At 39.3% G+C, this 12,615-nt stretch overlaps 1 protein-coding gene across 1 annotated transcript in view; it reads left to right on the top strand.

Annotated features, from left to right (window-relative positions):
• The window catches only part of VWA8 (von Willebrand factor A domain containing 8), a 1,436,595-nt gene that overhangs the window by 1,065,630 nt on the left and 358,350 nt on the right, over positions 1 to 12,615 (top strand). The window contains exon 38 of the mRNA XM_053707969.1: positions 295 to 499. Coding sequence (XP_053563944.1) covers positions 295 to 499 — 205 coding nt within the window. The remainder of the gene's footprint in view (positions 1 to 294; positions 500 to 12,615) is intronic.

Raw genomic sequence — 12,615 nt, 5'->3', positions numbered from 1 at the left:
TTATATTTTATTTAGATGGTGTTATTATGAGTGTAACTGTACTTTTTTGTTTAGCAAAACAGTTAACCAGAGCTCTGAGATCGCGCTAACCTGTCACACGCTCAAGTGATCACGTTTACTTTCAACTTGTAATACGAGTGAAAAACCTTCATTCATATCTAACTGTTAATGCTCCGCTCGTAATCTAGTCCATAATATTAGAACATTTTGAGAAAAAACTATTACATGAAATGTAGATAGAAAATCAGTATTTGCATTTCTACAAATGCTGAAAGAACTATTTCTTTTTTCCAGACCGTCTTCTCTGTCACCCTACACATCATGGATATCAAAAATTTGTGACACAGATGTCCTACTAGCTGCACTTGATAGTAACGGTGTAGTTACAGTTGATTTGGGAGGTACCGTTCGAGTGTGGGAAACAGGATTTGACAACCTTCAGCGTTCTCTGCTTGAGTGGAGGAACATGATTGGACAGGATGATGGGAGACCTGTACAGGTATTTACATCAAAAGAAGAAATGTTTATATACTATAATTTAAAAAAGTGTCCTCTTCCTGTAAGACTCATAGCATTTTTTTTTTTTAAATAGGTTACCAACATAATCTAATGCTGCTTTTTTAATGGGCATTTGTGTTAATTGGTTACCAACTCCATTTCCTAATGATACTTTTTATTTTCAATATATATATTTTTTTTATACATTTTCCTTTCGTAAAGGCTTTGATTGGCGTAACAGACTCTTGCATTATAACTAACAAGGAATAGTAGTAACCTAAAACAAAAAATTACATTAGTTTAAAATTCTTAAAGGGACACTGAACCCAAACTTTTTCTTTTGTGATTCAGATAGAGCATGCAATTTTAAGCACATTTCTAATTTTCTCCTATTATCAAATTTTCTTCATTCTATTGTTATCTTTATTTGAAAAGTAAGAATATAAGTTTAGATGCAGGCCCATTTTTGGTGAACAACCAGGGTTGTTCTTGTTGATTGGTGGATAAATTCATCCACCATTATACAAGTACTGTCCAGGGTCTGAACAAAAATAGCTTAGATGCCTTCTTTTTCAAATAAAGATAGCAAGAGAACAAAGAAAATTGATAATAGGAGTAAATTAGAAAGTTGCTTAAAATAGCTTGCTCTATCTGAATTACAAAAGAAAAAAATTGGGTTCAGTGTGCATTTAAAGCTAATTATAAATGTTTATATACATAGATTCAGATGTGATTTTGCTGGTCCATTATTTAATAAGGTAAGTTTGTCACATGACTCTTTTTTCTCTAGCCAAACAGAGAATACGCTCAAGACAGCAACTCCTAAAAAAATACTATCATACAAATTCTGGGTTCCATCACAATGTATACACTATCTGCCTCAGGAAATGTTTTTTTCTAATCAGACAAATTTGTAGACAAGTTTCTCGAGTGATCACAGTGCTATATAATATTGTTTGTTAAACACCTGTTCCTAAAAAGGTATTTTTGTGTGTTAACTGCCTGCTTTCGAAATATAAACTGGGAGGTCTCCAAAACCTGACATATAATAGCCTATTCACACCTCTTAAGGTTACAGCAAAGCTCTATTCATGGAACCCCTTTGTTTACTCAACAAGGAAAAAACTAATTTACATGAGTGACATTCACCTATTGTCATCACAAGACACCCTCAACACTCAGTATCCATATGAATGCCATATATTTTTTATATATTGGCAGGGTGGACACATACTTCTATGGGCACTTCAGGACAACAACATCTACAAATGGCATGATTTTATATGTGTTTGTATTTCTAAGTTACACTGTTGTGATTGTCACAAACAGTACAGGCATTCTAAAAAAATGGATTTTTACAGTAGATTGCATAATTACAGCTTTTAGAGTTAAAGGTACTGTCTATTCCAGAATTGTTATTGTTTAAAAAGATAGGTAATCCCTTTATTAACCATTCCACAGTTTTGCAAAGCCAACCTCTGTGATTACTTTGTACCCAAGCTACCTGCCCCCTTATCCAGACTTGCATTTTAGCCAATCAGTAATGACTCATTCGTAACTCCACAGGAGTGAGCACAGTGTTATCTATATTAGAGTTCTTCAAACTTTTTCCCCATGACCCAGTGTCATAATACCACATTTTTTTGTGACCCTATTTTTATGCTTGGTCTGAAAATTTCTGAAGTAATATACAAGATAGCTGCTATTTTTGGCAAAGTGACTAAAATGTGTGCATACTTTATTCCTAATTGTTCTCAAACTTGAATGTGTTGTAAAAGTTAACACACACACCATACACCACACACACTCTCATACAACACAAACACATAACCACACTCACATGCAACACACGCACACACATCACAAACATGTTTCTACAACACACACAATTTGCACCACAGTAAACATGGTGTTGCGACATAGTAATGGGTCCTGACCCATGGTTTGAAGAACCCTGATCTATATGACACACATTAATTAGCACTGTCTTGCTGTGAAAAGCTAAAAAAAATCCACTGAGATTAAGGTGGCCTGTAGGGGCTTAGATAGTATTTTAGGGGCTTAGATAGTATGTTATTATAATAATGTTGGTTGTGCAAAGCGGGGAATGGGTAGTAAAGGCATTATCTATCTTTTTAAACAATATTTTTTTTTGAGTATACTGTCCCTTTGTTTCAAATCGTTTCCATCTGCACCACTGCTAACCCATTCAAATGCATCTTTTAGTTTATCTGGAGGACCCGACTATGCTTTGTTTTTCTATCGCTATTCTGTCCAAGAGCAGGGGTTATCAATCATCCCAGTCAAATCAGTCCTGGATAATTTTAAGCTGCCACCTCAGAGGTGGTGGAGAGGTTAGGAAGCAACATTCATAAAATGAGCAGGTCTGTACCGCAAAGGCTCTGAATCTGCATCTGCAGCTTCATAAGTTTAGCTCATTGTCAGGGGTTGCTTTTATACAGAGCTATTTGCACAGGGCTGTATTATTACAGGCAAGCATATGACTATTCCATATTACTGTGACATTGCAGCCTTAGGAGAATTGTCCCTTTTGCAGTGATTAAACACACACTTAAAGGGACAGTCAAGTCCAAAAAAAACTTTTATGATTTAAATAGGGCATGCAATTTTAAACAACTTCCAAAATTTACTTTTATCACCAATCGTGCTTTGTTCTCTTGGTATTCTTAGTTGAAAGCTAAACCTAGGAGGTTCATATGCTAATTTCTTAGACCTTGAAGACTGCCTTTAATCTGCATGCATTTTGACCACTAGAGGGCATTAGTTCATGTGTTTCATATAGATAACATTGAGCTCATGCACGTGAAGTGACCTAGGAGTGAGCACTGATTGGCTATAATGCAAGTCTGTCAAAATAACTGAAATAAGGGGGCAGTCAGCAGAATCTTCGATACAAGGTAAATACAGAGGTAAAACGTGTATTATTATAACTGTGTTGGTTATGCAAAACTGGGGAATGGGTAATAAAGGGATTATCTTTCTTTTTAAACAACACAAATTCTGGTGTTGACTGTCCCTTTAAAGTCAGTTCCAGATCATCCATGCACTGCTGGTGATTGTTGGCAATATGCACGTTCTACCCCTGTTTGACCATGCTGTGTTTTCAGCTCTAGATTAGCAGTACGCTGTCAGTAATCAATGTTTCAAAAATGCCTGTAACGTGTACTAATTTACCTTTTATTTGAAATATTTATGTTTATATTAAATATGGTCACATCTGTTTAATGAAAGCTCCAATAGCTTTTTATTTTAAGGGACACTAAATTTAAAATTAAACTTTCATAATTCAGATAGAGCATGCAATTTAAAACAACTTTCCAATTTACTTCCATTATCTAAATGTGCACAATCTTTTTTAATGCACACTTTCTGAGGCACCAGCTTCGACTGAGCATGTGCAAAAAAAATCACAGATTATATGTACAGTATATACATTTTGTGATTGGCTCATGGTTGTCACATGATAAAATGGGGACAAAAGATTCAACTCATTTTTAAATTTATTAAGATAAAAAGATATAATTCACTGCTTATTTGGCTTTAAGAGAGAAATATTCGGACAATGTGCTGGCATTCACAAATTAAATTATATTTGAAAATGAAAAAGAAATTAACAATTAATATATATCTTCATTTGCTATAAAATGACCAGGCCGCACTTAAGTTAGAAAAGTATAATTTTTAAAGTCTGCTAAGACATTCTACAGCACCGGGAATACACATTGTTAAAAACTTATAAAGACATATCAGTAGCAACAAATTCACCTAAAAGAACGTCCCCTAAGCTATTATCATCCGCCAGTGGTAGTTAAGTTCATATGCCATCACTTATTAGAGCACTTAGTGCAACCTCACGCTCCAAACTTGGTATTTTTCAGGTATTTTTTTTGTAACAGTACCTTGAAAAAGAGCTAGATTATATATGACAACTTTTTCCAGCTACTTGGTGGGGGATTTTGAAAAAACTTTCCAGCCGGGTAAGCAAGAAATACCTCTTCTAAGATTTGCATCAAAGCTCCACGGAAGCAGGTACTACACTTTCTATCTTCGCGCTGTGAGTAACACAAGGTTTCTCCAACATAGGTGTGTCCGGTCCACGGCGTCATCCTTACTTGTGGGATATTCTCTTCCCCAACAGGAAATGGCAAAGAGCCCAGCAAAGCTGGTCACATGATCCCTCCTAGGCTCCGCCTACCCCAGTCATTCTCTTTGCCGTTGCACAGGCAACATCTCCACGGAGATGGCTAAGAGTTTTTTGGTGTTTAAATGTAGTTTTTATTCTTCAATCAAGAGTTTGTTATTTTAAAATAGGGCTGGTATGTACTATTTACTCTGAAACAGAAAAGAGATGAAGATTTCTGTTTGTAAGAGGAAAATGATTTTAGCAACCGTTACTAAAATCGATGGCTGTTTCCACACAGGACTGTTGAGATGAATTAACTTCAGTTGGGGGAAACAGTGGGCAGACTTTTGCTGCTTGAGGTATGACACATTTCTAACAAGACTTGGTAATGCTGGAAGCTGTCATTTTCCCTATGGGAACCGGTAAGCCATTTTCTTAGTTTAGTATAAGAATAAAGGGCTTTACAAGGGCTTTAAAGACTGGTAGACATTTTTCTGGGCTAAAACGATTACTTTATAAGTATATTTAGTGGATTATAACTATAAATAGTTCTTTTAATCTTGGGGATGTATTAAAAAAAACGGCAGGCACTGTATTGGACACCTTTTTCACTGGGGGCCTTTTCTAGTCATAGGCAGAGCCTCATTTTCGCGCCACTAATGCGCAGTTGTTTTTGGAAAGCAAGGCATGCAGATGCATGTGTGAGGAGCTAAGAACCACTGCAAAAGCTTATTGAAGGCGTCATTTGGTATCGTATTCCCCTCTGGGCTTGGTTGGGTCTCACCAAAGCAGATACCAGGGACTGTATAGGGGTTAAATGTAAAAACGGCTCCGGTTCCGTTATTTTAAGAGTTAAAGCTTTCAAATTTGGTGTGCAATACTTTTAAGGCTTTAAGACACTGTGGTGAAATTTTGGTGAATTTTGAACAATTCCTTCATACTTTTTCACATATTCAGTAATAAAGTGTGTTCAGTTTAAAATTTAAAGTGACAGTAACGGTTTTATTTTAAAACGTTTTTTGTGCTTTGTTATCAAGTTTATGCCTGTTAACATGTCTGAACCATCAGATAGACGATGTTCTGTATGTTTGGAAGCCAAGGTTCCTCCCCATTTAAATATATGTGATGAATGTGACATAGTGTCCAAACAAAGTAGGGACAATGATGCCACTGATAATGATGTTGCCCAAAATGATTCCTCAAGCGAGGGGAGTAAGCATGGTACTGCATCATCCCCTTCTGTGTCTACACCAGTCTTGCCCACACAAGAGGCCCCTAGTACATCTAGTGCGCCAATCCTTCTTACTATGCAACAATTAACGGCTGTAATGGATAATTCTATTAAAAACATTTTGTCCAAAATGCCCACTTATCAGAGAAAGCGCGATTGCTCTGTTTTAGATACTGAAGAGCATGAGGACGCTGATGATAATGGTTCTGACATACCCTCACACCAATCTGAAGGGGCCAGGAGGGAGGTTTTGTCTGAGGGAGAAATTTCAGATTCAGGAAAAATTTCTCAACAAGCTGAACCTGATGTTATTACTTTTAAATTTAAATTAGAACATCTCCGCGCTCTGCTTAAGGAGGTGTTATCTACTCTGGATGATTGTGACAATTTGGTCATTCCAGAGAAATTATGTAAGATGGACAAGTTCCTAGAGGTCCCGGTGCCCCCCGATGCTTTTCCTATACCCAAGCGGGTGGCGGACATTGTAAATAAGGAATGGGAAAGGCCCGGCATACCTTTTGTTCCTCCCCCTATATTTAAGAAATTATTTCCTATGGTCGACCCCAGAAAGGACTTATGGCAGACAGTCCCCAAGGTCGAGGGGGCGGTTTCTACTCTAAACAAACGCACTACTATCCCTATAGAAGATAGTTGTGCTTTCAAAGATCCTATGGATAAAAAATTAGAGGGTTTTCTTAAAAAGATGTTTGTTCAGCAAGGTTACCTTCTACAACCAATTTCATGCATTGTTCCTGTCACTACAGCAGCGTGTTTCTGGTTCGAAGAACTAGAAAAGTCGCTCAATAAAGACTCTTCGTATGAGGAGGTTATGGACAGAGTTCAAGCACTTAAATTGGCTAACTCTTTTATCTTAGACGCCACTTTGCAATTAGCTAGATTAGCGGCGAAAAATTCAGGTTTTGCTATTGTGGCGCGCAGAGCGCTTTGGCTAAAGTCTTGGTCAGCGGATGTGTCCTCCAAGAACAAATTGCTTAACATCCCTTTCAAAGGTAAAACGCTGTTTGGCCCTGACTTGAAAGAGATTATTTCAGACATCACTGGGGGAAAGGGCCACGCCCTTCCTCAGGATAGGTCTTTTAAGGCTAAAAATAAGCCAAATTTTCGTCCCTTTCGCAGAAACGGACCAGCCTCAAATTCTACACCCTCTAAGCAAGAGGGTAATAGTTCTCAAACCAAACCAGCCTGGAGACCGATGCAAGGCTGGAACAAGGGTAAGCAGGCCAAGAAACCTGCCACTGCTACTAAAACAGCATGAAGTGTTGGCCCCCGATCCGGGACCGGATCTGGTGGGGGGCAGACTCTCTCTCTTTGCTCAGGCTTAGGCAAGAGATGTTCACGATCCTTGGGCGCTAGAAATAGTTTCTCAAGGTTATCTCCTGGAATTCAAGGAACTACCCCCAAGGGGGAGGTTCCACAGGTCTCAATTGTCTTCAAACCAAATAAAAAGACAGGCATTCTTACATTGTGTAGAAGATCTGTTAAGAATGGGAGTGATTCATCCTGTTCCATTAGGAGAACAAGGGATGGGGTTTTACTCCAATCTGTTCATAGTTCCCAAAAAAGAAGGAACATTCAGACCAATTTTAGATCTCAAGATTCTAAACAAATTTCTCAGGGTTCCATCGTTCAAGATGGAAACCATTCGTACAATTCTTCCTACCATCCAGGAAGGTCAATTCATGACCACGGTGGATTTAAAGGATGCGTATCTACATATTCCTATCCACAAGGAACATCATCGGTTCCTAAGGTTCGTCTTTCTGGACAAGCATTACCAGTTTGTGGCACTTCCATTCGGATTAGCCACTGCTCCAAGGATTTTCACAAAGGTACTAGGGTCCCTTCTAGCGGTGCTAAGACCAAGGGCCATTGCAGTAGTACCTTACTTGGACGACATACTGATTCAAGCGTCGTCTCTGTCAAAAGCAAAGGCTCATACGGACATTGTCCTAGCCTTTCTCAGATCTCACGGGTGGAAAGTGAACATAGAAAAAAGTTCCCTGTCCCCGTCAACAAGAGTTCCCTTCTTGGGAACAATAATAGACTCCTTAGAAATGAAGATTTTTCTGACAGAGGCCAGAAAATCAAAACTTCTAAGCTCTTGTCAAGTACTTCATTCTGTTCTTCTTCCTTCCATAGCGCAGTGCATGGAAGTAATAGGTTTGATGGTTGCGGCAATGGACATAGTTCCTTTTGCACGAATTCATCTAAGACCATTACAACTGTGCATGCTCAGACAGTGGAATGGGGATTATACAGACTTGTCTCCGACGATCCAAGTAGATCAAAGAACCAGAGATTCACTCCGTTGGTGGCTGAACCTGGACAACCTGTCACAGGGAATGAGCTTCCGCAGACCAGAGTGGGTCATTGTCACGACCGACGCCAGTCTGGTGGGCTGGGGCGCGGTCTGGGAACCCCTGAAAGCTCAGGGTCTATGGTCTCGGGAAGAATCTCTTCTCCCGATAAACATTCTGGAACTGCGAGCGATATTCAATGCTCTCAAAGCTTGGCCTCAACTAGCAAAGGCCAAATTCATAAGGTTTCAATCAGACAACATGACGACTGTTGCATATATCAACCATCAGGGGGGAACAAGGAGTTCCCTGGCGATGGAGGAAGTGACCAAGATAATTCAATGGGCGGAGAATCACTCCTGCCACTTGTCTGCAATCCACATCCCAGGAGTGGAAAATTGGGAAGCGGATTTTCTGAGTCGTCAGACTTTCCATCCGGGGGAGTGGGAACTCCATCCGGAAATCTTTGCCCAAATAACTCAATTATGGGGCATTCCAGACATGGACCTGATGGCGTCTCGTCAGAACTTCAAGGTTCCTTGCTACGGGTCCAGATCCAGGGATCCCAAGGCGACTCTAGTAGATGCACTGATAGCGCCTTGGACCTTCAACCTAGCTTATGTATTCCCACCGTTTCCTCTCATTCCCAGGCTGGTAGCCAGGATCAATCAGGAGAGGGCTTCGGTGATCTTGATAGCTCCTGCGTGGCCACGCAGAACTTGGTATGCAGACCTGGTGAATATGTCATCGGCTCCACCATGGAAGCTACCTTTAAGACAGGACCTTCTTGTTCAAGGTCCATTCGAACATCCGAATCTGGCTTCACTCCAACTGACTGCTTGGAGATTGAACGCTTGATTTTATCAAAGCGTGGGTTTTCAGATTCTGTCATTGATACTCTTGTCCAGGCTAGAAAGCCTGTAACTAGGAAAATTTACCATAAAATATGGAAAAAATATATCTGTTAGTGTGAATCTAAAGGATTCCCATGGAACAAGATAAAAATTCCTAAGATTCTACCCTTTCTACAAGAGGGTTTGGAGAAAGGATTATCTGCAAGTTCTTTGAAGGGACAGATTTCTGCTTTATCTGTTTTACTTCACAAAAAACTGGCGGCTGTGCCAGATGTTCAAGCTTTTGTTCAGGCTCTGGTTAGAATCAAGCCTGTTTACAAACCTTTGACTCCTCCTTGGAGTCTCAATTTAGTTCTTTCAGTTCTTCAAGGGGTTCCGTTTGAACCCTTACATTCCGTAGATATTAAGTTACTATCTTGGAAAGTTTTGTTTTTGGTTGCAATTTCTTCTGCTAGAAGAGTTTCAGAGTTATCTGCTCTGCAGTGTTCTCCTCCTTATCTGGTGTTCCATGCAGATAAGGTGGTTTTGCGTACTAAACCTGGTTTTCTTCCGAAAGTTGTTTCTAACAAAAACATTAACCAGGAGATAGTTGTGCCTTCTTTGTGTCCGAATCCAGTTTCAAAGAAGGAACGTTTGTTACACAATTTGGATGTAGTTCGTGCTCTAAAATTCTATTTAGAGGCTACAAAGGATTTCAGACAAACATCTTCTTTGTTTGTTGTTTATTCTGGTAAAAGGAGAGGTCAAAAAGCAACTTCTACCTCTCTCTCTTTTTGGCTTAAAAGCATCATCCGATTGGCTTATGAGACTGCCGGACGGCAGCCTCCTGAAAGAATCACAGCTCACTCCACTAGGGCTGTGGCTTCCACATGGGCCTTCAAGAACGAGGCTTCTGTTGATCAGATATGTAAGGTAGCGACTTGGTCTTCACTGCACACTTTTACCAAATTTTACAAATTTGATACTTTTGCTTCTTCTGAGGCTATTTTTGGGAGAAAGGTTTTGCAAGCCGTGGTGCCTTCCATCTAGGTGACCTGATTTGCTCCCTCCCATCATCCGTGTCCTAAAGCTTTGGTATTGGTTCCCACAAGTAAGGATGACGCCGTGGACCGGACACACCTATGTTGGAGAAAACAGAATTTATGCTTACCTGATAAATTACTTTCTCCAACGGTGTGTCCGGTCCACGGCCCGCCCTGGTTTTTTTAATCAGGTCTGATGAATTATTTTCTCTAACTACAGTCACCACGGTATCATATGATTTCTCCTATGCATATTCCTCCTTTACGTCGGTCGAATGACTGGGGTAGGCGGAGCCTAGGAGGGATCATGTGACCAGCTTTGCTGGGCTCTTTGCCATTTCCTGTTGGGGAAGAGAATATCCCACAAGTAAGGATGACGCCGTGGACCGGACACACCGTTGGAGAAAGTAATTTATCAGGTAAGCATAAATTCTGTTTTTGCTCATTTGAAACCCCACTCTCTACTGGTACTTTTCAGGAACTTTCTAACTATATCAAGGGCTGTTTAGCATCCATCCTCATTGCTGAAACACGCCATGGCATGTATAGCTCCCAGCAAAGACATTCAAACAGCAGCTACTGCTCCAAATTCCATACGCCGACACACGCAGATTGCCAGGATCATTTTTTAATTTGTCAGAACAAAAAAATGTACTACTCATTTGAAATTCAGACTAAGTGCTTTCTTATTGTCTTTGTATTATGCATTTGTTGATTATACAATTCTACTGTATTTAGAGGACCTTTAAAAAAAATGTAATATAAAGTTAAATCACTGTCATATACTGAAGCTCTTTTCTTTCATATAAGTGGCGAGAATCCACAAGCTGTTATGTATGGCATTTACATTCCTACCAGGAGGAGGTGCAAAGTTTCCCAAACCTCAAAAAGCCTATAAATCCCCTCCCACCTCACTCATACCTCAGTTTTAAACTTTGCCTCAGTTTTAAACTTTGAAGCATGATGATGTGCTTGATTTCTTCAGTGAAAGGTGCTTCAGAGCATATTGAAGTCGAGTTCCCTTCAGAGTACAGTGCTTGTCAGAGGGAGTATTGCCTCATGATACAATGTTTTTCACCTCATGGGAAATCCTTCCTAGGTTCTCTCTAAATTCGGTTGCAGGGACTCGTCTTCTGCCTCCCTTTACAGGCCGACGTTATACTCCTACCCCAATACCTTCTGATATGTTTCAGTACTGGTTTGGCTGTCTGCCACTAAGTGGACAAGTGTTTATGGGTAAGTATGTTTTGTATTTTTTAATAGACACTCACAGCTATGTTTATGGGCACTTTTAAGATGTTTAACAGTTTAACTATGTATGTATGGCCCTGGGACAGATTCTTACTATTCCCTTTGCTTTAATTTTTTTGTGACTAAATTTTCACATGCGCACATAAACACCCAAGCGCGGGTTAGACCCGGCGCACAAATATTCGTCAGGTTTGCATGCATTTATACACGCAGGCGTGCGTCTTTAACAGTGCATAAATACGTCAGATTTTTTTTTCACACAACAGCGCTTATCATGAATATAATGATAAGCGTACCTTTATACACGCACTTTTAAAATTGTAACAGGTGTCACTCTTGGCGTAACAGTGCATCACGATATGTGCACGTCAGTCATCAACAGATGCACACATTTTTTGTCTATAAATTTGTATTAAAAATTGTGCACTCTGACAGTTACTGCTTTGCTAGGCTACATCTTGCTTAGTGCTTTAACGTACATGCAACGCTATATTTTTCCTTTCATCAAAAAGCTTGCCTTAAGGAGGAAATAATAGTAATTATTGCATTAAATTTGCTGATTTTTTTGCAATAATGAAGCAGCACCAATCTGTCCCTAAAATCACCATAGGAACTGAGTCTACTGAACACCTTTCTACCAAAGCTAAGTGTGCTTATTGTAAAACAACTAAAGTAGCTTCTTCAGCTCATTTATGTGTCTCATGCTTAGATTTTTTATTGCATACCGATCTATATAATAATGTTTCTGTGTACTAATGCACCTACTGTCTCATCCTTACAGATAGATGCAGATGGCATACCCCCAGCAATGAAAAAACTTATTGCTACTGCTATTACAAAGACCCTAGCTGCACTACCGCCTTTAAATAAGTGAAGAAGGACAGTTCATATTTAACCTTCTACCAGTAATATAAATCCTGACCTGCAAAATACTAAAGTATCTTCGAAAAATGAGAATTCCTCTAATAGTGAGGCTCCCTCATTGGACGTAGAACCTGATAATTCCTCCTTTTTGTTTAAAATGTAACATATTTGTTCTCTTTTGAAGGAAGCCTTAGTCACTTTAGGGATTGAAGAAGCTAAATCTTTTGATGATAAACTCTGTTATTATTTAAATTCAGTATAGAAAACGGTTGTCAATCTCCCTGAGATTTTCCTTATACCTGATGCTGTCTGATATGATTGCTTAGGAATAGTGAATGTAAGCCAGGTGTCTTTTTTAATCCCTCTACAAGGTTTAAAAAAACTATATCCTTTACCTGCTGCTAACTTAGAGTTATAGGAAACAGTTCCCAAA

This window comes from Bombina bombina, chromosome 3 (genome assembly GCF_027579735.1).
Source record: "Bombina bombina isolate aBomBom1 chromosome 3, aBomBom1.pri, whole genome shotgun sequence".
NCBI classification, from domain to species: Eukaryota; Metazoa; Chordata; class Amphibia; order Anura; family Bombinatoridae; genus Bombina; species Bombina bombina.
The sequence above is the reverse complement of the archived record's forward strand: the minus strand, read 5'-3'. Positions and strand labels throughout refer to the sequence as shown.